Source organism: Gopherus evgoodei, chromosome 11, assembly GCF_007399415.2.
Source record: "Gopherus evgoodei ecotype Sinaloan lineage chromosome 11, rGopEvg1_v1.p, whole genome shotgun sequence".
In the NCBI taxonomy this organism is placed as follows: domain Eukaryota; kingdom Metazoa; phylum Chordata; order Testudines; family Testudinidae; genus Gopherus; species Gopherus evgoodei.
In genome coordinates this window covers 21,997,539-22,021,836 of record NC_044332.1, presented here as the reverse complement: position 1 = coordinate 22,021,836, position 24,298 = coordinate 21,997,539, and the positions used below count along the sequence as shown (strand labels likewise).

The 24,298-nt window shown below is 46.6% G+C and overlaps 1 protein-coding gene across 2 annotated transcripts in view; it reads left to right on the top strand.

Annotated features, from left to right (window-relative positions):
- The window catches only part of LOC115659417 (aldehyde oxidase 1-like), a 173,056-nt gene that overhangs the window by 22,860 nt on the left and 125,898 nt on the right, over positions 1–24,298 (top strand). For both annotated transcript variants that reach the window (XM_030579494.1, XM_030579495.1), the window contains exons 14-17: positions 118–302; positions 10,330–10,492; positions 11,658–11,750; positions 23,144–23,313. In XM_030579494.1, the coding sequence (XP_030435354.1) occupies positions 118–302; positions 10,330–10,492; positions 11,658–11,750; positions 23,144–23,313 (611 nt within the window). The remainder of the gene's footprint in view (positions 1–117; positions 303–10,329; positions 10,493–11,657; positions 11,751–23,143; positions 23,314–24,298) is intronic.

The following is a 24,298-nucleotide window of genomic DNA, read 5'->3' as shown; positions in this document are numbered from 1 at the left end:
TGTTTTGGAAGTAGAATCCATGCACTATGGTATTTGTTACCTTTGTTCATTTAGGTCTCTATTGGAACATATTACATTTCTGTGCATACTTCTTAGCTTCTGTTTGATTTTTCTTAGGGGGAGTTTGTATCAGCATTCCGACAGGCCCAGCGCCGGGAAAACGCTCTACCTATTGCTAATGCTGGGATGAGGGTACTTTTTGCGGAAGGCACAGACATAATTATGGACTTTGGCATTTTCTATGGCGGCATTGGCTCTACCACCGTCTGTGCAAAACAAACCTGTCAGGCACTCATAGGGAGGTACTGTATGAATTCCTAGAGACTTAATATAGCTTTCAAATTGGAATATTGTTAGGTTTTTTTAGTGTTTCGGGGCATAAATACAGAGATCCTTTATTTACAGAATGGTTGATACCATTTATAATCCACCAAATTAACACAGATCAGCCCAAGTGATAAGTCATCTCCCCACCCCAGAATAGAATATTTACACTTTTCTCTTCTAAATGTTTTAAAGTCTGTCTGTGAATGTTGTGCTTATTGAAAGGTCTCTCCAGAGGATGAGTACTTTTCTGTTGTGCCCCAACCTGACCTTGAGGGACGTCTACCAGTTCTTCATCCATTCAGTCTCTAGCAGCTGTGCTGAAACTTCCGAAGAGGCTGCTAATTAATTAGTATCAGGGAGTGAGGTTCTAAAATGGGCACTGAAAAGGGAGTCATCCCTGCTCTAGCAGTACCAGCAGCAAAGGGCCTGAGGGGACTTATGCCTCTTTGGTTCAATGGCAGCCAGGATTGGGTGTGACCCCAAATGCAGACTAGGGCATGCTTAGGGGCTGCTTTAACTTTCACCCTCACTGAGGCTGGGAAGAACAGGTATATGGTATTTTAGCATAGACTAGCTCTCTGCATTGTTCTTAACCAATCAGTAGCAGTAATCAGAACTCACCACCTAGCTAGCAGATGTCAGGTGCAGCTTTCTCTGTCTATGCTCCTGGCAGAGGTGGGACCTGAAGGAGGAAATGCCATTGATTGTGCAGGTTGTGATTGGGAGTTTTTCTCACATGTAAGGAGCACCATGGGAGAAAATGAGAACATGATTTAACCACCAAAAAACTGGGCTTGTTCTAACCTGAACCTCCTCAAATTTCAGGGCCTGTGAACAAACCCCTGGGAAATGTTTCTCTCATGCAACTTATGATCCAATTTTGAATTGGATTTGGAAGGAGCTCACGTCGCTTTTAGTATTTTTCTTGTGCTAACATAACATATTCTTGCTGAATAACTACTTGGTGTGGTTAAATAGTCAGGTTATCATTTACGTAATGAGGGCTTACAGGATATTTGAGTATTGTAATTTAAAGCACTGATTCTTTTATTATTAATCTGGGAACTAGGTAGCACTTTGGAATAGGGTATTATCTTACTCACTCATTAGACCTGAATTCAAATTCTTGTGCTAATCACAGGTGAAAATAAGGCCCTGATGTAATGCTCTTTAAAGTCAATGGGAGGCTTTCCACTGAGTTAAATGGGCTTTAGATCAGGCCATAAGTATGCTTATCTGTTGTGGTACATAGTGGATATTGGTCTATAAAGAGTCCTTTGGATCAGAAGGGTGCTTTATATGTTTTCTATTTCTTTTATATAGCGACAGGACAGAGTTAATTGTTCCTAAACAATCCCTAATGTTCCCTGAATTGTGGGCACTTCGTATGTCTAAATAAATAATTATTTCCCTTTGAGCGCCCAATTTAAAATGTTAAATAAGAATTGCATGCTTTCTGTGCAGCTTATGTAGTGTGAGTTCCTGACAACCCTTTTCCAGTTGCAAGCTTTTCATTGAACGTCATGGCAGACGTACAGTTTATTCACAGATACCCATTCAGCAAAGCACATAAGCACGTACCTAAGTCTATCCATATTCAACAAAGTGCTAAGGCACATGCTTGATGAATCGGGGCCTTAAATTGATGTAACACTATGTTACACTCCTTTTAATTATAACGACACCCAGATGCCACAGCATACATAAAAATATGTAAACAAATACAAATCAGCCTTCTGAATTTTTGTTTATACCCTTAATGTTTATAGCCAGTTCATCAAAAACTAATAAAAAATAAATGACAAAAAATCTACTGTTGCCTTAAAGATGTTTGTACGAGAGAGAGATGGCTGAGCTCTTGGATCAACCCATTATATTTAACTGGCCTTCTGTGTATTCAGACAGTGTTCTGTTTTTCTGGTTTAGGCACTGACAGTTGGTATTATTGTTCTTGAGTGTCAAGATTTGCTCTAATAGATACAGTGACTAGGATTTTCAAAAGTGCCTAAAGCAGTTAGGACAACAAGTCAAGTCATGATCTTTTCAACCTCTCTTTAACAGAGTTTTTCCAGGCCCTTGATTATTCTGTTGTTCTTCTCTGAACCCCCTGTAATTCTTGCAATATTCTTTTTGTGATGGAGTGGGCCCTGGCAATAATTGAAAATACTGATAAATCGTTTCTCTAAACTCTGTCCTATTGTGCCATTTGATCAGTTTATAAGATGAAACACCTCCCCTCCATTATCTTTTTGTTAGATTTTGCTATGCCTTTGATCTCTCTCAACATTTTGCACCCAGTTTCCGTTGCTTGATGTTGAGGCCAGTTAGCCCTGCTAATATATTTATATTCTTACAGCTTGGGATTTTTATCTATATAGAATCAACTGTGTGACATACTTCAAAAGAGCAGAATTTTCAGAAGATGCTGAGCCTCCATCATCTGAAAATCTGACCCCTTTAAAATGTCTGAAGTTGGTATCCAAAATCACTAGTCCCTTTTGAAAGTTCAGGCCATTATCTATTGTATAGTGATAATTTTTAATAGAGTTAATCTAGCAATTAAAGGAATTAATCACGATTAATTGTGCTATTCTTCTTCGAGTGCTGGCTCATATCGATTCCAATTAGATGCGCGTGCACCGCGTCCGCGTTCGTTGGAAGATTTTTACCCTAGCAACACTCGGTGGGTCGGCTGGGTTACCCCCTGGAGTGGCGCCGTTATGGCACTGGATATATACCTCTGCCGACCCAACAGCCCCTCAGTTCCTTCTTACCGCCCATGACGGTTGTTGGAACTGTGGAGCGCGGCTTAGCTGATCTCCACTTCCCTAGCTACTCGTTGTTCTTTACTGATAGTTCTGTATATAGTTCAAGTTTTTACAGTTATAGTTAGTCTTAGTTGTTTGTATATATAGTTAGTGTATATAGTTGAGGAGGGGACCGCGGATTAGCCCCTTTCCTCCCCCCGGTACCGGGGCTCATGCCCAGGTCACCGGGATTCAGACTCTGCTCAGCCTGCCAAAAGCCGATGCCAACAGGGGATCCTCACGACTCCTGCCTCAGGTGCCTTGGGGAATCCCACCTTCCTGACAAGTGCCGCATCTGTAAAGCCTTTAAGCCGAGGACGAAGAAGGAGCGGGACTTTCGTCTGAAACAGCTCCTCATGGAGGCGGCACTTACCCCAGCAATGTCAGTAGCGAGCGCTGAACAATCCGCATCTGTAAGGAGCGCTCCTTCGGCTCCGGACCACTCCAGTGCTGTGAAGGAGCCCCAGCACTGACCCTCCTTGGCACCGATCTTGGCTCGGCGCCGCTCCCTGTCCCCACGGCCCTGCAAGCAACACAAGGCTCCAGCGGCCTCTGTATCATCCGCACCGCAGAAGGAGCACATGTCTATGACGGATCGCCCAGCACCAACATCTGCCGTGGCACCGCCGACTGCGACACCGTCGATTCTGGTCCCGAAAGGGCCGTTGAGTCCAGTGCTCAAAAGCTCCCCGGCTCACGCCGTGGTCGAGCTCGCTCTCCCGTCCACGCCGGAGACCTTCTCCACGGCACGGGAGTTGATCATGATGACAGAGACCGCTCTGCCTCAACCCCCGGCACCGCCAGTGCAGGTCATCCACTCTATTGGCAAGCCTGTCTTGCTGAGGCCACCCTCCGCGGGAGCCGCCGAGAAACATCATTCAAGATCTCGGTCCCGCCGACAATCCCGGTCCCGCCGCCGCTCGCAGTCCCGGCACCGCTCTCCATCACGGTACCAGTCGCACTTGCGGCACCTCTCAGCCTCCCGTTCACCTGCCTGGTACACCCAGTACCGATCTGGCTCCTGGCACTGTTCACGGCACCGCTCATCTCGCAGCCATTCTAGGTGAAGGGGATCGAGATCCTGGTCGACCTCCTGGCACCGATACAGTCGTAGGTCCCGGTCTCACTCACAGTACCGTTACAGCTCCCAGTACCACTCCCCGGTGCCATCCCGGGAACAACCAGCCAGAGACAGGTCTCCTTCTCAGGGTCCCTCAGCACCGCCTTGGCCATCGAGACACACCTCGGTGTCGTCTCATGCTGGTAGTGCTTCCTACGCACAGGACCGTGACTCAGACATGCCCTGCCATATGTTTCCGGAGAGCCAAGGCCACGAACATGGGGCCCGTCAGTGGTCTTTCTGGACACCTTGGGTGTACCACCAAGCCCAAAGTGCTCCACCAGCTGCACCACGGTTTGCCCCATCGGAACACCAGGTGCCAGAGGCAACCGTAAGCCACTCCCCCCATAGGTACGAATGAGGCTTCAGTACCACCGGCAGACACCCAGGCCCCACCTGAGCCTGACGCCACCCCTCAAGAACAGGAGCCCCCACAGGACCCTCTTGTCCCTGGCCTCTCCTCTTCCTCCTCACCAGATGAGGCGGTGGCAGGGACATCCTCCTCCAGCCCTCACCCAGTTGACCTAAGCGCCCATCAAGACCTTTTGAGACAGGTGGCGCAGAATATGAATCTGCAGGTGGAGGAGGTCCCTGAAATAGAGGACCCAGTGGTAGACATCTTATCAGCAGACACCCCTACAAGAGTGGCCCTGCCCTTTATTCGCACAATACAGGCGAACGCTGATACCATCTGGCAATCCCCAGCCTCTATACCCCCCACTGCCAGGGGAGTAGAGCGGAAGTACATGGTGCCCTCCAAGGACTATGAATATCTGTACATGCACCCTCCTCCTTGCTTCCTAGTAGTGCAATCAGTCAACAAGCGGGAACGTCATGGCCAGCAAGCTCCTGCTCCCAAGTCCAAAGAGGCAAGGCGCATGGACTTGTTAGGTCACAAAATATATTCGGCTGGGGGCCTACAGCTTAGGGTGGCAAACCAGCAAGCCCTCCTAAGTAGATACAGCTATAATATGTGGACATCCTTGGGGAAGTTCATGGAGCTTGTTCCCCAGGAGTCCCGCCAAGAATTTGTGGCCCTGTTGGAAGAGGGAAAAAAGGTAGCAAGAACCTCCCTCCAAGCTTCTCTGGATGCAGTGGACTCTGCTGCAGGACTCTAGCTTCCGGAGTGGCGATGGGATGCATCTCCTGGCTCCAGGTGTCAGGCCTTCCACCTGAATTACAGCAGACTGTACAGGACTTGCCCTTTGAAGATCAGGGGCTGTTCTCAGAAAAGACCGACCCTAGGCTGCAAAGTGTAAAGGACAACAGAGTAATCATGCGCTCGTTGGGGATGCACACCCCAGTGACCCAGCGCCAGTCCTTCCGCCCGCAGCCTCACTGCACTTACCCCCCTCCTAGGCTATGACAGGAGTTCGGCAGATGGCGTAGCCAGGGGTATCGTAGAAGGCTGGACCCCAAGGCCGTCAAAATCAGGGCCCCCCTAAACCACCAGCGGGGCCCAAACAGAACTTTTGAAGGGACGCCTGAGGACGGCACACCAGTTGTTTTCCCGGATCCTTCCCCACCCTTTTACAACCGCCTCTCCCATTTCCTCCCTGCATGGTCCCAGCTAACATCGGATCGTTGGATCCTGCGCACGGTGGAGTTGGGATAGCACCTTCAGTTTGTTTCACTCCCCCCTTCCCACTCCTCCTCCTCGTCCCTCATCCCACTCCCTCCTCCCCTCACTAGCAATTCCTCTTATGGGAGGTCCAGACTCTCCTATCCATTGGAGCTATAGAGGAAGTACCAAAAGACCTGAGGGGCAACAGGTTTTATTCCTGCTACTTCCTAATCCCCAAGGCAAAGGGAGGTCTAAGACCAATCCTAGACCTGCGAGGACCCAACAAGTTTGTGATAAAGTTGAAGTTCCGCATGGTATCCCTGGGGACCATCATCCTGTCCTTGGATCCCAGAGACTGGTATGCCGCCCTAGATATGAAGGATGCCTATTTCCACATCGCAATTTACCCACCACAAAGACAGTACCTCCGTTTTGTGGTCAACCATCAACATTTTCAATTCATGGTCCTTCCATTCAGCCTTTCTACGGCCCCGCGAGTATTCACAAAATGCATGGTGGTAGTTGCCGCCTCCCTTCGCCGTCGTCGGGTGCATGTCTGCCCGTATCTCGATGACTGGCTCATTCGAGGGGCCTCCAAGTCACAGGTGAGAAGTCACCTCTGCATCATCAAAGATCTCTTCAGGAGACTAGGCCTGATGATCAACACCGAGAAGTTGAATCTGGTACCGACGCAGAGAAAAGACTTCATCGGGGCGAATCTGGACTCCAGTCTTGCCAGAGCTTGCCTGCCGCAGCCTCGTTTCCAGGCGATGGCAACAATTGTTCAAGGCTTCCAAACCTTCCCGACAGTGTTGATTCTCACTTGTCTCAGTCTCCTAGGCCACATGGCCGCGTGCACCTTCGTGACCAAACACACCAGACTGCACCTCCATCCACTTCAAACTTGGCTCGCCTCAGTGTACCAACCAGGCCGAGACAGCCTAGACACGATAATCACGGTTCCCTCGAACATTTTAGCATCCCTGACCTGGTGGCTGAACCCCACCCTGGTCTGTGCGGGAATGCCATTCCACCTGCCGCAACCTTCGATGGCCCTAACCACGGATGTGTCATCTCTGGGTTGAGGTGCCCACCTAGAGGGTCTCCATACCCAAGGCTTTTGGCTGGTTCAAGAGCTGCGGACGGTTTGCCTAGCGTGCCAGGTGTTTTGTCATCAACTCCAAGGTCGTTGTGCATCAGTGTTTACAGACAACACAACAGCCATGTTTTATATAAACAAGCAGGGCGGAGCTCGCTCCTCCCCTCTTTGTCAGGAAGCCATTCAGCTCTGAGAGTTTTGCATAGCCCTCAATCAACCTGGTAGCATCCTTTCTCCCAGGACTTCAGAACATCCTGGCAGATCGCCTCAGCAGATCCTTCCTAACCCACGAGTGGTCGATTCGTCCGGACATCATCCATTCTGTTTTCCGAAAGTGGGGTTTCCCCACATAGACCTCTTCGCCTCTCGCGAGAATCGGAAATGCCACGTGTTCTGCTCCTTCCAGGATCACTCTTGGGCTCCCTCTCAGGTGCATTCCTGATACCGTGGACGAACCATCTGCTCTATGCCTTTCCACAGTTCCCGCTGGTCCAGAGGGCCCTGCTCAAGCTCCACAGAGACAGGGCCCGCCTGATCATAATCATCCCAGCATGGCCGAGGCAGCACTGGTACACCACGTTGTTCGATCTGTCGGTGACCGACCCCAATTCCCCTACCACTTTGGCCGGATCTCATAACTCAGGACTACAGCAGACTTCACCATCTAGACCTACAGTCTCTTCACCTCACAGCGTGGTTGCTGTGTGGTTAAGCCAGTCCGAGTTACGCTGCTCTGCCTCAGTGCAACAGGTATTCTTAGGCAGTAGGAAGCCTTCCACTAGGTTGACATGCCTGGCCAAGTGGAAGCGTTTTTCCTGCTGGTGCGCTCAACATAACACTGTCCCCATGCAGATACCAGTCCCTATGGTCCTGGACTACCTCTGGTCCTTGAAACAACACGGCCTAGCAGTTTCATCCATAAAAGTGCATCTCGCGGCCATCTCCGCCTTCCACCCAGGGGAGAAGGGACGCTCAGTCTTCTCTCACCCTATGGTTTCAAGGTTCCTCAAGGGCTTGGAACGTTTGTACCCACAGGTTCGACGTCCTGCCCCGACCTGGGACCTCAATCTCATTCTAGCCAAGCTTATGGGTGCTCTCTTCGAACCGCAAGTCACCTGCTCGCTGCTGTACCTCTCCTGGAAGACAGCCTTCCTCGTTGCCATTACATCGGCGAGGCGAGTGTCCGAGTTTTGGGCCCTCACAGCGGACCCCCATACAGTGTTTCATAAGGACAATGTACAGCTGCGACCACACCCCGCCTTCCTCCCTAAGGTGGTGTCGGCCTTTCATGTCAATCAAGACATCTTCCTTCCAGTCTTCTTCCCAAAGCCCCACTCGTCACGTCGGGAACAGCAGCTGCACTCCTTAGATGTCTGTAGGCTCTCGCCTTTTATATCAAAAGAACAAAGCCATTTTGAAGGACGCCCCAGCTCTTTGTAGCAGTGGCAGATCGAATGAAGAGCCTGCCGGTCTCCTCGCAGCGAATTTCATATTGGGTGACATCCTGTATCTGTGCCTGCTATGACTTGGCCCACATTCCGACTAGCCACCTCACTGCCCACTCTACTTTCATCTGCCCATATACCCATCCAGGAGATATGTCATGCAGCTACCTGGTCATCAGTTCACACCTTTGCGTCACATTACGCATTGGTGCAACAGTCCAGGGATGTCTCGGCATTTGGCTCAGCAGTCTTACATTCGGCGACATCCCACTCCGACCCTACCTCCTCGGTAAGGCTTGGGAGTCACCTAATTGGAATCGATATGAGCAAGTACTCGAAGAAGAAAAGACAGTTACTCACCTTTGTAACTGTTGTTCTTCAAGATGTGTTGCTCATATCCATTCCAAACCCGCCCTTCTTCCCCGCTGTCGGAGTGGCCAGCAAGAAGGAACTGAGGGGCCATTGGGTTGGCAAGGGTATATAACCAGTGCCATAACGGCGCCACTCCAGGGGCGACCCAGCGGACCCACCGAGTGTTGGTAGGGTAAAAATCTTCCGACGAACATGCACGCAGTGCACGCACACCTAATTGGAATGGATATGAGCAACGCATCTCAAAGAACAACAGTTACAAAGGTGAGTAACTGTCTTTTAATCGCGCTGTTAAACAATAATAGAATACCGTTTATTTAAATATTTTATTATTAAATATTTCTACATTTTCAAATATATTTATGTCAATTTACAACACAGAATACAAAATGTACAGTGCTCACTTTATATTTATTTTTATTACAAATATTTGCATAGTAAAAAACAAAAGAAATAGTATTTTTCAGTTCACCTAATACAAGTACTATAGAGCAATCTCTTTATCATGAAAGTTGAACTTACAAATGTAGAATTATGCACAGCAAATAACTGCATTCAAAAATAAAACAAACAATGTAAAACTTTAGAGCCTACAAGTCCACTCAGTTCTACTTCAGCCAATGGCTCAGACAAAAAAGTTTGGTTACAATTTGCAGAAGATAATGCTGCCCATTTCTTACTTACAATATCACCTGAAAGTGAGAACAGGCATTCACATGGCACTGTTGTACCTGGCATCGCAAGATATTTATGTGCCAAATGTTCTAAAGATTCATATGTCCCTTCATGCTTCAACCACCATTCCAGAGGACGTGACAATGCCGATGACAGGTTCTGCTCGATAACAATCCAAAGCAGAGCAGACCAACACATGTTCATTTTCATCATCTGAGTCAGATGCCTCCAGCAGAAGGTTGATTTTCTTTTTTGGTCGTTTGGATTCTGTAGTTTGTGCATCTGAGTGTTGGTTTCTCAAGACTTCTGAAAGCATGCTCCATACCTCATCCCTCTCAGATTTTGGAAGGCACTTAGGATTCTTAAATTTTTGGTCAACTGCTGTAGCTATTTTTAGAAATCTCACATTAGTATGTTCTTTGCATTTTGTCAAATCTGCTGTGAAAGTGTTCTTAAAATGAACACGTGCTGGGTCATCATCTGAGACTGCTATAACAGGAAATATATGGCAGAATGCAGGTAAAACAGAACAGGAGACATAAAATTAATTTTTTGAGTTAATCGCGTGAGTTAACTGCAATTAATCGACAGCCCTAAATTAAACCAGTTTTCATAGATTTATTTTTCAAATAGATTTATTTTACTAGCATATATGGCTCAATTATGTTGACTTCATTGAGACTATTCGTGTGAGTAGCAGCTGTTCGATGTGAACCACACACCATGTTACAGATCAAAGTTCCAATCTTGCTCCCATTGAAATGCAAACTACAATTGACTTCTTTGTGAGAAGGATCATGACTTCTTTGTGAGAAGGATCATGCCCATGTCTGTGATACAAGCAAGTTAGTCTGGTCACCATTTAGTTCGTCCAGCTGTGCCTAATATACTAATCGCAGTATTATTATTATTTCTGCTAGGCACTGGAATGAGCAAATGCTGGATGAAGCTTGCAGACTGGTTCTTAAAGAAGTTTCTCTGCCAGGCTCAGCCCCAGGTGGGAAAGTGGAATATAGAAGGACTTTGACTGTCAGTTTCCTCTTCAAATTCTACCTGGAAGTGCTTCAGTCATTGAACAGAATGGTAAATCCATGTCCTGGGTTTATTTTCGTGCAGTCTAGTGAAAGGTCTTGTACTCTGTATTTATTTTTCCAGTTTGTACTGTGTGCTGATCATAATTTCTGTGTTCAAAAAGAATTTAAAAAATACATAACAACATATCAGTGCCACTATTAAAAGAGCTCTCACTCTAAAAAGAATAAAAAAAAAGAGAGAGAGAGAGAGAGATCATCTTATTTGGTCTACCTCTTCTCAAAAGGACAAATAGCTGGGATAAATAAATGGCTTTGCAATGTGCATAAATGTCACAAACTATCTATGCTATGATTTTTTGGTTTGGAGAGAAGATTTGTAGAAAAATCTGTTCAGATGTCATTGTGTGGTACTAATTTTGATTTTTCTTTCTGAAGGATTCCTGTAGTAAATCTGTAAAAGCAGCAAAGAATCCTATGGCACCTTATAGACTAACAGACGTTTTGGAGCATGAGCTTTCGTGGGTGAATACCCACTTCGTCGGATGCATGTAGTGGAAATTTCCAGGGGCAGGTATATATATGCAAAACCTCGTTATCTCTAGCTTGCTTCTTGCTTGCATATATATACCTGCCCCTGGAAATTTCCACTACATGCATCCGACGAAGTGATTATTCACCCACGAAAGCTCATGCTCCAAAACGTCTGTTAGTCTATAAGGTGCCATAGGATTCTTTGCTGCTTTTACAGATCCAGACTAACACGGCTACCCCTCTGATACTTGTATTAAATCTGTTCAGTTTCCAAAGAAAAGAATGTTTTCTCTAATTGCCAGCCTTGCAAATTTAGCTTGGGCTCTGAGTCAAGCTGTTTTTTTCCTTTCTTACCTATCACGACCAGCAACAAAGGTTCTATGTCAGTTTTGTTCATACCTCAAAACAAAGTTAACCGCTTCTTACTACAGTTCCTTTCATTGGTCTCCTAAAACAGATATGGTGGTATGTCCAAATGCCTTTTTTTTTTTTTTTTTTTTTTAAATAAATATTTTATGAATGCTCAACAGTCTTCACTTCATTTTCAGCTACTTTTTTGGGCTCTTCTAAATAGGGGGAGACGTGAGAGGTTTATGTTCAATCATTGTGGTTGCTAATTCTTTTAATAGAAATGTGTGTGTTGTGAAAACGTAACTATTGTTATTAAAACACTTCTCTTTCAGGACCCCCATCTGTATCCTGACATATCAGAGAAATATGGGAATGTGCTACAAGATTTCCAACCCCAAATGCCCCAGAGTGAACAAATATACCAGGTGAGTGAGGCTCTTTTAATGCGGCCCTTCAGTTTAAAAGACACTTAAAAAATAAGATGCAAGAAGAGCCCAAGCAGTGAAGGCCAGATACAGATTTTGCAAAGACTGAGGATGCTGAACATCTGTGGTTTTGATTTAAGCTCATTAATCATTGTGGCATCAGTTATTTTAACTTAACCCTACTTTAGTATATGCTCAGTCCTTACAGGGACCTAAGCGATTGGAACAGAGTCTGGACATGAGATGAAGTACAGTAGAACCTCGGATTTATGAACACCTCGGGAATGGAGGTTGTATGTAACTCTGAAATGTTCGTAACTCTGAACAAAACATTATGGTTGTTTCTTTCATATGTTTTCAACTGAATATTGACTTAATACAGTTTTGAAACTTTACTATTCAGAAGAAAAATGCTGCTCTCCCTTTATTTTTTTACTAGTTTACATTTAAACAGTTACTGTGCTGTATTTGCTTTTTTTTTTTTTTTTAAATCTCTGATGCTGCCTGATTGCGTACTTCTTCTTCAAGTGATTGCTCATATCCCTTCCAGTTAGGTGTGCGCGCACCGCGTGCACGTTCGTCGGACGATTTTTACCCCAGCAACCCCCAGTGGGTCAGCTGGGTCGCCCCCTGGAGTGGCGCCGCTGACCTGACGGCTCCTCTGTTCCTTCTTACCGCCCGTGTCGGTCGTTGGAACAGTGGAGCGTGGCTCAGCTGTCCTCCACTCCCCTAGCTACTCCTTGTTCTTCGCTATCTTGTTGTATATAGTTGGTTTTATCTATAGTTATAGTTAGTTTAATAGTTCTTAGATAGTTAGTGTATATAGTTCAGCGGGGTTTGGGCATTAGCCCTTCCCCACACCTGATGCCGGGGCCCATGCCCGGTTCACCAGGGTTTAAACCATGCTCGGCCTGTCATAAGCCGATGCCCACAAGCAATCCCCACGACTTGTGTCTAAAGTGCCTTGGGGAATCGCACATTACAGATAAGTGCCGTATTTGCAAGGCATTTAAACCGAGGACAAAGAAAGAAAGAGACTTTCACTTAAAGAATCTCCTCATGGAGGCAGCTTTGAACCCTCCATCCTCGGCACCAAGAGCTGAGCAATCTGCTAGCAGCACTCCTCTGGCACCGGACGGTCCCGGCACCGCCAAGACACTGCGGCACTGGGCATCTCCGGCGCAGGGACCTGCTCAGCACCGATCTCTCTCCCCGAAGCAGAAGAGGTTGAAGCCCTCCACAACCTCTGTGTCCTTGACACCACAGTTGCAGCCTCGTTCAGACCGCCCGTCACCTACACCTGCCGTCGCACCAACTGCTGCGGTACCGTCGACTCCGGTCCTGCGAGGGCTGTCGAGTCTGGTCCCTGAGAGCTTCCTGCCGAGGCCTGTGGTTGAGCTTACGGTCCCCTTTACACCGGAGACATTCTCCACAGCCAGGGACCTTATAGCCATGACGGAGTCTGTCCTGCCTCAACCCCTGGCACTGCCGGTGCGGGTACTACACTCCAGAGGCAGACCGGCTATATTGAGACCTCCTTCCGTCAGCACGGCAGACCGGCGCCAATCACAATCCAGGTCCCGGCGCCGTTCACGATCTCATGGACGGTCACGGTCCCGACACTGCTTGCAGTCCCGGCACAGCTCACCTATCTGGTACCAGTCGTACTCACGGCACAGATCAACGTCTCAGCCTCTGACCCGGTACTCTCAGTACCACTCCAGCTCCTGGCACCTCTCCCGGCACCGGAACTCTCGCTGCCGTTCCCGTCACCGACGTTCAAGATCCAAGTCAACCTCCCGGCACCACGCCGGTTGCAGGTCCCAGTCTCGCTCTCGGCACCGGTATGACCCCAGTGCCGAGGAGATCACCGATGGTGAGACAGAGGGACACTTACCACGGTCTCTCAGCTCCTCCCTGGCCGTCCCGGAACCTGTCCGTGTCTTCCCAGGCAGACAGTGCGTATGCCCAGGACAGAGACGCTGATGTGCATTATTCCACGAGCCCCAGGCTCAGGATCACGGACCTCAACAGTGGGCTTTCTGGACACCTTGGGCATACCATCAGGCCCAAGGTGCGCATCCAGGCCCATCGCACTCTGCCACATCAGAGCACCGGGTGCCAGAGGCCACCATTAGCCGCCCTCCTCCTTCTGTTTCGGAGGAAGTGTTGACCCAGCCACAGGACTCCCACATCCCGAGGGAGACAGAGGCTGTCCACCCAGAGGAGCCCTCGACTGACCCGCCCCTTGCAGTGCACTCCGCTTGTCCCGGGTCTCTCCTCATCCTCCTCCCCTGACGAGGCGGTAGCCGGAACGTCATCGGTAGGCCCCCCACCGATCAACCTAAGGGCCCACCAGGACCTCCTCAGGCGTGTTGCACAGAATATGAACTTGCAAGTCGAGGAGGTCTCGGAGGTGGAGGACCCAGTGGTGGACATCTTAACATCAGATGCCCCCACCAGAGTGGCCCTCCCCTTTATACGGACAATCCAGGCCAATGCCAACACAATCTGGCAGTCTCCCTCCAAACCTTCCACAGGGCAAAACCCTCCTTTTGAAGGTGCGCCCGAGGGCGTCATACCAGTATCATCAAACGATCCGTCCCCTCCTTTCTCCAACTGCCTCTCCTTTTTCCTCCCTGCGTGGTCCCGGCTAACGTCAGATTGCTGGGTCTTACGCACGCTGAAATTTGGGTACCACCTCCAATTTATTTCATGCCCCCCCCCTTCCACCTCCATTCCTCGTCCCTCTTCAGGGACCCCTCTCATGAGCAACTCCTCCTCCAGGAGGTGCAAACGCTCCTCACCAAAGGAGCCATAGAGGAGGTACCGGAACACGAATGGGGCAAGGGGTTTTACTCCCACTACTTCCTAATCCCCAAGGCAAAAGGGGGTCTCAGACCTATCCTGGACCTGCGGGAACTCAACAGATACATGGTAAAGTTGAAGTTCCGTATGGTATCCCCGGGGACCATCATTCCATCCCTGGAGACTGGTATGCCACCCTGGACATGAAAGATGCGTATTTTCACATAGCCATCTACCCACCTCACAGGAGATTCCTCCGGTTCGTAGTCAACCGCCAACATTTTCAGTTCGCGGTCCTACTGTTCGGCCTCTCTACAGCCCCAAAAGTATTTACGAAATGCATGGCTGTAGTCGCCACCCACCTCCGCCGTCGTTGGGTACATGTTTTTCCGTATCTAGATGACTGGCTTATCCGAGGAACCTCCGAGGTACAAGTGACCCATCACATCGGCATTGTCAAGGACCTTTTCCTACATCTAGGCCTAATGATCAATGCAGAAAAATCCACTCTGACTCCCACTCAGAGGATAGACTTCATTGGCGCCACCCTGGACTCCAACCTCGCCAGGGCCTGCTTACCGCTGCCCCGATTCCAGGCAATGGTGGCCATCATCCAAAGTCTGCAAGCTGCTCCGTTGACTTCAGTTCGCACTTGCCTCGGTCTCCTGGGTCACATGGCGGCCTGCACGTTTGTGACGAAATACACCAGACTGCGCCTCTGCCCCCTCCAATCGTGGCTCAACTCAGTGTACCGACCAGGCAGGGATGCCATAGGCATGATCGTCACCATTCCCCCGAGCATCCTAGGCTCCTTCGAATGGTGGCTGACCCCATCCCTGGTGTGCGCAGGGCTGCCGTTCCATCCACCCCAGCCCTCTGCGTCCCTGACGATGGACGCATCATCTTTCGACTGGGGTGCTCACCTCGGGCATCTACGCACTCAAGGTCTTTGGTCATCTCAGGAACTGGCCTTGCACATCAATGTCTGGGAGCTGAGAGCAGTCCGCCTTGCTTGCCAGGTGTTCCAACAGCACTTGCAGGGCCGTTGTGTGTCGATATTCACCGACAACATGACAGCCATGTACTATATAAACAAACAGGGCGGCACAAGGTCCTCGACCCTTTGCCAGGAGGCCTTACGACTCTGGGACTTTTGTATAGCCCACTCTATAGACCTCATAGCGTCCTTTTTCCCAGGGGTTCGGAACACTATGGCGGATCGCCTCAGCAGATCCTTCCTTTCCCACAAGTGGTTGCTTCGCCCGGATGTTACTCTTCCGGTCTTCCGGAAGTGAGGATTTCCCCGTGTAGACCTCTTCGCGTCCCGCGAGAACAGGAAATGCCAATGTTCTGTTCCTTTCAAGGCCTGTCGCAGGGTTCGATAGTGGACGCTTTCCTCATACTGTGGACAACGCACCTGCTATACGCCTTTCCACCGTTCCCGCTCGTCCACAAGGTCCTACTGAAAGTACGCAGAGACAGAGCCCGCTTGATCATGATCGCTCCAGAGTGGCTCAGGCAGCACTGGTACACCATGTTGCTAGACCTGTCAATAGCCGACCCTATCCCACTACCTCTGCACCTGGACCTGATAACTCAGGACCACGGCAAGCTGCATCGCCCAGACCTGCAGTCCCTCCATCTCACGGCATGGCTCCTGAGTGGTTGACCCAGTCTGAGTTGCGTTGCTCTGCCCCAGTGCAACAAGTTATCCTGGGAAGCAGAAAACCTTCTACTAGAGCAACGTATCTGGCCAAGTGGAAGCATTTCACATGCTGGTGTGCAGAGCACAACTTTCTTTCCGCCGAGGCCCCCATCCCTACCATCTTGGACTACCTCTGGTCCCTTAAACAACAGGGCCTAGCGATATCATCTTTGAGGGTGCACTTGGTGGCCGTCTCTACCTTCCACCCAGGGGAAAATGGCCACTCCGTGTTTTCTCGTCCTATGGTATCTCGATTCCTCAAGAGCTTGGAGCGCCTTTACCCCCAGGTATGCCACCCCGCCCCAACCTGGGACCTCAACCTGGTTCTTACCAGACTTATGTTGGCCCCATTCGAGCCATTAGCAACTTGTTCCCTTCTCTACCTGTCCTGGAAAACCGCTTTCCTTGTAGCCATCATATCGGCGAGACGGGTTTCTGAACTCCGGGCTCTCGTGGCGGACCCTCCATATACTGTCTTCCACAAGGACAAGGTGCAGTTGCGTCCACACCCGGCCTTTCTCCCCAAAGTGGTATCGGCTTTCCATATTAACCAGGAGATCTTCCTTCCAATCTTCTTCCCAAAACCGCATTCATCGCGCAGGGAGCAACAGCTGCACTCCTTAGATGTCCGCAGAGCGCTCGCTTTTTTTATCAAGCGGACAAAGCCCTTCCACAGAACCCTCCAACTCTTCGTCGTGGTGGCAGAGCACATGAAGGGCCTTCCCGTTTCCTCACAAAGGATTTCATCCTGGGTGACATCGTGCATCCGCACCTGTTACGACTTGGCTCACGTTCCGTCGAGCCACCTCACAGCACACTTTACCAGGGCTCAAGCCTCATCTGCTGCTTTCCTGCCTCATGTGCCTATCCATGAGATATGTCGCTCAGCTACCTGGTCCTCAGTGCATACCTTCGCTTCTCACTATGCCCTGGTTCAGCAGTCCAGGGATGACACAGCCTTTGGCTTCGCAGTATTACAGTCTGCGACATCTCACTCCGACCTGACATCCTAGGTAAGGCTTGGGAATCACCTAACTGGAATGGATGTGAGCAATCACTCAAAGAAGAAAAGATGGTTACTCACTTCTGTAACTGTTGTTCTTCGAGATGTGTTGCTCATATCCATTCCGCACCCGCTCTCCTTCCCCACTGTTGGAGTTCTGGCAAGAAGGAACTGACGAGCGGGTGGGTCGGCAGGGGTATATATCCGCCGCCATGGCGGCGCCACTCCAGGGGGCGACCCAGCCGACCCACCGGGGGTTGCTAGGGTAAAAATCTTCTGATGAACGTGCACGTGGCACACGCACACCTAAATGGAATGGATATGAGCAACACATCTCGAAGAACAACAGTTACAGAGGTGAGGAACCGTCTTTTCTGGTTCCAAATGTGGTGTGTGGATGACTGGTCAGTTTGTAACTCTGGTGTTCATAACTCTGAGGTTCTACTATATGTGATTGAACAGATTATCATGTGTTCAAGTAAAATTTAGCAGCAGAGGGGAGCAGAGAGCTATTCTTCATGTCCTTGTGCAGACAAAATGTTCCTGTTCTGCAAGAATTTTTGAGATTTCAAAATCTTCTTTCCCATCCCAAATCGGGACAAAAAATCTAAATCTAAAAAATGTTCATGAACCAAAAATCCAAAAACAATTTGTATCAAGGCAATCAAAATGTTTCATGGTGATAATTTCAAAATGTTTCATTTAAATTTTGACTTTTTTACATTTTTGTTTCCTATCAATTAACTTAAATTACAAAAAGTCATTTCAAACTGCAAAATCAAACTTTTCATTTAGAAAATGACAAAAGAGGACATTTTAACAATTCTGAAGCTTTTTTTTCCCTCAAAGTTTTTTTTGAAACAGGAAATTTGCAAAGTTCTGGTTTTGACTAATTGGCACTTGCTGATTTAAAAAGTTTAGTCCAAAAATTCATGCCCAGCTCTAGTGATGGTTATCTGGAAACAGCAGCATTATTCCTGGGGCTACACCCTATGTGACAGTGGGAATGGGAGCCAATGGAAAACTGAAAACATTTCTGTTATATTAATATAAGATTGTATCTTAAAATTAGAGTTCCAGTTAGAGTTAAATCAAATAAATCACAGAGGGGAAGAGAAATTAAGCAGCAAAGGTAATTGATGGAAAGAAATATTGAAATTTGAAATGAGCTAGGGCATCTATGAGGCAAAAAGATATAGGAAGACTGTTCCAGGGCACAGTAGCTACAGGGGAGAAGGCTCTTGTACCAGTGGTGACATAGGGACAGAAAGAAGTCAGTATTAATCTGAAAATCTGAGGTAGCAGGGGGGAAAAAAGAGGTAGGAGGAGGATGCAAAGTGCTTGAAGAATCTGTTACTCTATCATAATGTGCTATTGTCAGTAGCTCTTAAACAAAATTATATTTGTGTGAAATAGGGTGACCAGACAGCAAATGTGAAAAATCGGGACGGGGTGAGGGGTAATAGGAGCCTATATAAGAAAAAGACCCAAAAATCGGGACTGTCCCTATAAAATCAGGACATCTGGTCACCCTGATGTGAAATTACACAGAGGAGAGCCATATTCTCCGCTGATATAACTCTGACTTCATTGCAGTAAACACATGGTTCTTACTAGTATAAAGTGAGAGGAGAATCAGGCATAGTAAATTGTATACTACTTTAAAGTCAGTTTTCTAGCAAAAACAAAGAATGACTGGTTTTTTTCTCATTGTTAAAACATGAGCAGAGTCAGGAAGAAGAAAATCTGGAGGCTTACACAACTGCAGAAAAAACATCTCATTGTAACAATAACATATCACAAAGGATGAAACCATTCCTTTTAATATAGAACCAAATCTAGGTCAGAATCAGTGTTTCATTAGTATTTTCATTATCACAACATGTTTGAACAGGGAGAAACTTAAGTAATTGTTTATCTTCATACATCACTGGCTTTCACGTGGCTTATAAAATTGAACATTGTAAACAAAACTTGTCATCCCCATTTCACAAGAGGAATAGCTTTCCATTTCAGTAAATTTTCCAGTAAGCACAGAGCTCCACTCAGTGTCACATGTAGCTATTTACAGATTTAGAAGGTTTTGCAGTAGGTTCAAGAAGTTCATTTGTAGTGAATGATGAGTAATTAGAAACTTGCAACAGGATATTAATATATTGTGGTAAATGGGCTGATTAGCTGCTCCTAAGATGGACTTCTGACTGCATAGTATGTAGTAACATAGAATTGCATACTGGATGGATCAGTGTGGCCCATGTAGTCCAGTATCCTGACACTGACCTGTGCCAGAAGCTTCAGATGATAGTGCAAGAAACCCTGCAGCAGGCAGTTACAGGAGAACCCCCCACAGGGGAAACACTATCTCCAGTAATTAGAGATTAACATTGTGACGGGTTAGATCACAGAACCCCCCTTGGGAGCTGCTAACTGATGTGCCAAGACTACTTCTATCCCTGTTTTCCCTGCCAGCTCAGGACTTCAGCACTCTCTCTTACTGAGCCAGACGCTCTTGTCTACTTCAACAAAGACCCAGAGTCTGAATTACCTGCCCCAAAGCTGCAGGTTTACGTGAAAGCAGATAACAGAAGTGTTCTTGTCTTTAGCACCCAGATGCCCAACTTCCAATGGGGTCTAAACCCAAATAAATTCGTTTTACCCTGCATAAAGCTTATGCTGGATAAACTCATAAATTGTTCGCCCTCTATAACACTGATAGAGAGATATGCACAGCTGTTTGCTCCCCCAGGTATTAATACATACTCTGAGTTAATTAATAAGTAAAAAGTGATTTTATTAAATACAGAAAGTAGGATTTCAGTGGCTCCAAGTAGTAACAGACAGAACAAAGTAAGTTACCAAGCAAAATAAAATACAATGCGCAAATCTATGTCTAATCAAACTAAATAGAGATAGGATCCTCACCAGTTCGAGAATGCTTCCTTTTACAGGCTAATCTCCTTTTAGCCTGGGTCCAGCAATCACTCACACCCCCTGTAGTTACTGTCCTTTGTTCCAGTTTCCTTTAAGTATCCTGGGAGGTGGGGGTGGAGAGGCTCCTTCTTTAGCCAGCTGAAGATGAAATGGAGGGGTCTCCCAGGGGTTTAAACAGACTTTCTCTTGTGGTTGGAGACCCCCTCCTCACCCTGTTTAGAATCCAGTCACAAAATGGAGATTTTGAATCACATGGGCAAGTCACATGCCCATGCATGACTCAGGACTTGCAGGTAGCAGTCATTACCCACATACTACCTTGAATGTCCTCAGATAGACTTCTTATGTGGATTGGAGTCTTCCAAGCTTTTTTGTCTGTTAAATGCTTCTTGACTGAGCACATGCTTTTCCCAAGAAGTGACCAAATGTTCTAACTAAGGCTACTTAGAAATCAAGCAATTATACAGCCGATGTTCATAACTCTGAACACATAAATGGTGCCTGCATACAGCTAGGATGAACATAACCAGTAGATCATAACCTTTACATAGATATGTTACATGGCATATATAGCAAAACTCTATTCCAGTTATATCATACATACATTTATAAGCACCTCCACCCCATAAAGTCTTATGGGGTACACTGTCACAAACATATGCCCTCGAGCATGAGAGTTTAAATCCCCTCTGAAACTGCTTGTTTGTTGGCATTTTTAGATCCTTGCTATAACTCTGGATAATCTTACCTATATAAATGACAAATCCTTTTTTGGTCCCACTAAGCTCTTGTGAGAGTAGAACAACAACCTTTAGAAAGTGATCGCAAAATGGTACAGCTGCCATATCACATCCCCCATTCATTAGAATTAGATTCACAAACAACTTCATGTCCCTTCAGGAACTAAAGATGTCCAGCAGGCAGAAAATATAGCACACACTGACAAGCAAAAATGTACCACAGCACTGAAAGGAAATAGAACCTCTTTTTTAGTGGCATGTTAAAGTATGTGGAGAAGAGTGGCTGATGGTTCAGAGAACCATCATTTGAGCTCCTGCTCTGCCTGGGTTTATGTGCTAATAAAAATGAGATTACATTTCCTTTCAATGCAGTGATAGCACCTGATCTATTTGTGCTTGTGTTAATCTCACTCCATTTTCTGTTTGCAGTCTTTGATTCCTCAGTGAACCTGGAGCTGTCTTTGAAGTGGTAAACCCATTATAATTAATTTGTATTAAAGTATCTCCTAGAGGCCACTGTCAAGATCGGGACCCCATTATGCTAGATGTTGTACAAACATAGGCAAGTTGAACTGATTTACCTTAATGTAGACTGAGTTAGTTAAGTCAGTGTGGACTCTTTTTGTGGATACTCTAAAATCAGTTTTAGAGCATCATATATCAGTGTAATTAAGGTAATCAACTTCCCGCTAATTTGTTATAAGGGACACTTAAACTGATTTTCAGATTCTGCTCACAGGTGGGGTGCACCAGTTTAACTTGCTTGAAAACTGATTTAGTGAAATCATTACAATTTGTGTGTGTAGACGAGGCTGTAGTAGACAGTCCCTGCCCTGAAGAGTTTACAATCTACATAAACAAAGGGTGATTAGGGGAACAAGTGCAATGACTTATCCATGGTCAGCCCAGCAGGGCAGTGACAGAATTCAATTCTCCTGAGTCCCAGTCCTGTGCTGCCAGCCACTAGGCTGCACTGCTTTCCATACACCAGATATTCCTGTCTTGGATTCCTTTTTAAGGTGTCAGAGACCACCAGCAGCCTGTCAACAGACAGTGACTAAGTAATACAAGTTGGTGTATTTTATTATTCAGATTATTCGGCATTGTGTTGCATGAGTGATTTCTAAGCAAGCCAGTGTACTGCTGTCAGTACTTATCTTCTGCAAATCTGTAGTCTATGCCTTTGTAATATGAGCAATATAATCTTTTAACAGCAGGTAAATAAATGCAAGTACTGTGCTTATTCAGATAAGACTATTGTAATGTTCTCTTAGAGGACAACTGAGCTGGCTTGGGAAGTCCAACCATCAGGAAGTTCATGGTAGGAAACATCTAATTAAAACTGTCATTTCTCAACGTATTGCTAGTAGCAGACAGTTGATTAAAAAGAAAATAGGGAGCTACTGGAGGGAGGAGAGGTTAATCAAACTGCCTGTGCATTGGAGACTGTAGGGGGAAAGAGGATTTGAAAATATGAATAAATAGCCAGTTCTCAGCATAGGGAAAGGTTAGTAGTGAGAAGTCAGTGGGATTAGTAGTTCCGGATGTTTATTAATGGACCGGTAAAGTGGGGCAGAGGGCGGCAATGAGTACATGACAACATTTGCTGATGGCAAAAAATTATTTCTCAAGAAGGACCTAGAAAAATAAAATTAATAGGCAATGCAGTCACATATTAAATTCCTCACAGGCAGCTATGAGGGAATGCACATTGGAAGGAACATTTAAACTGCTTGTCCATACTGAGCCGTGCTGAATTAATTGGAAGCTTTCAGGGGGAAAATCCAGGAGTCACTATGAATAGCTCACTGCACTGTATTGCCAAAAAGGTGAAATACACAACAGAAGCCACTTGAGAATAATTCAGAAAATTATTACAGCACCACTGTATCAATCAATAAGACAACACATCATCCTCTTGAACACTGCATTCTGTTTTGGTTACTTTGTGTCATAAAGGACATAGCAAATATAGAAAAATTCAGGAGAAACTAGAAACAAAATGGGTAGACTTCTGGAAACGATTGCATAGGAGGGATTAAAGTGACCTCTGGGGACCAGCAGTTTAGTAAATGCTCCAGCCTAATCTGTATATTATATTATGCCAGAAGTAGGTGCTGTTAAACTGAGATTTTCAGACTCTAATAGAAAGACACCCTGGCTTGTCTTTCTTGGGCTAGAGATTGTTTTTTTTTTAACTAAGCAGGAAGTAAACCCAGAGCAGCTTCCCAAGGATCCAGTAGGACGTCCCATCGTGCACCAGGCTGGTATAAAACACGCCACTGGTGAAGCTCTTTACTGTGATGACATTCGTGCTGTGGATGAAGAGCTCTTTCTGGCTGTGGTAACCAGTTCCAGAGCCCATGCAAAGATTGTGTAAGTGCATAAATGCCTGAAAGAAAAGTATAACCATGAAAGCAATGGTTGAGATTTTCAGAGCAGTGAGGGCGTTTAGATGCACAACTTTCCCTAGATTGCTTTGAAAATCTCAGCCACTCTGCTTTGTAACAGAGGATAGACACTCAGAACATTCTGATGAGGGAATACTAATCTGAATACCAGCTCAGCATCTTTGTAAGGCCTGAGCTGCTCACAAAAAATGCTCTGGTATAACTAAAGCCTGGTCTGCACTTGAGGGTGGGGGGGGGAACTAATTTACGTAGCTGAAGTTGACATACTTAGATCGACTTACCGTGATATCTTCACCCCGGTAAATCGACTGCTGCTGCTCCCTCGTCGATTCTGCCTCCGCCTCTCACTGAGCTCGAGTACAGAAGTCGACGGGAGGGCGCTCGGGGGTCGATTTATCGCATCTAGAACTAGATACGATAAATCGACCCTGGCTGGATTGATCACTGCCCGCCGATCCAGCCGGTAGTGAAGACATACCCTAAGATTGCACTGATTTAGTTAAACCAATGCAGTTTGGACACACATATCAGTTTAAACCTGGTTTTCAGCAGTTTAACATGTGTGTTAACAAGTGCAAACTAAATTGTTGGAAAACATGTTTAAAACCAATATAGAGTTTAACTAAAATCACTAATGTATCTGCTGTGTGTAGATGAGTCCTAAATATTTGTAGTTATCATCAAGTAACCTGGTTGCATTATTGATTCTATCACTGTGTGCCACAGATCTTTTCTCCTTCTAATGCAGAAGAGATTGACACACCCAGCCTTCTTTTGTGTTTCAGAACTACACCAGTAAATCCCTGACCTAACACTATTGTCCTAATTTATAATTCCATCAGAGAACTTTATGCTAACTACATGATTTCTTTAGCATTGTCATTAGACAGGAGATGGTACCTAAATTTGCAGGGTTAACAAAATTTTTGGTATTTAGATAATACCAATAC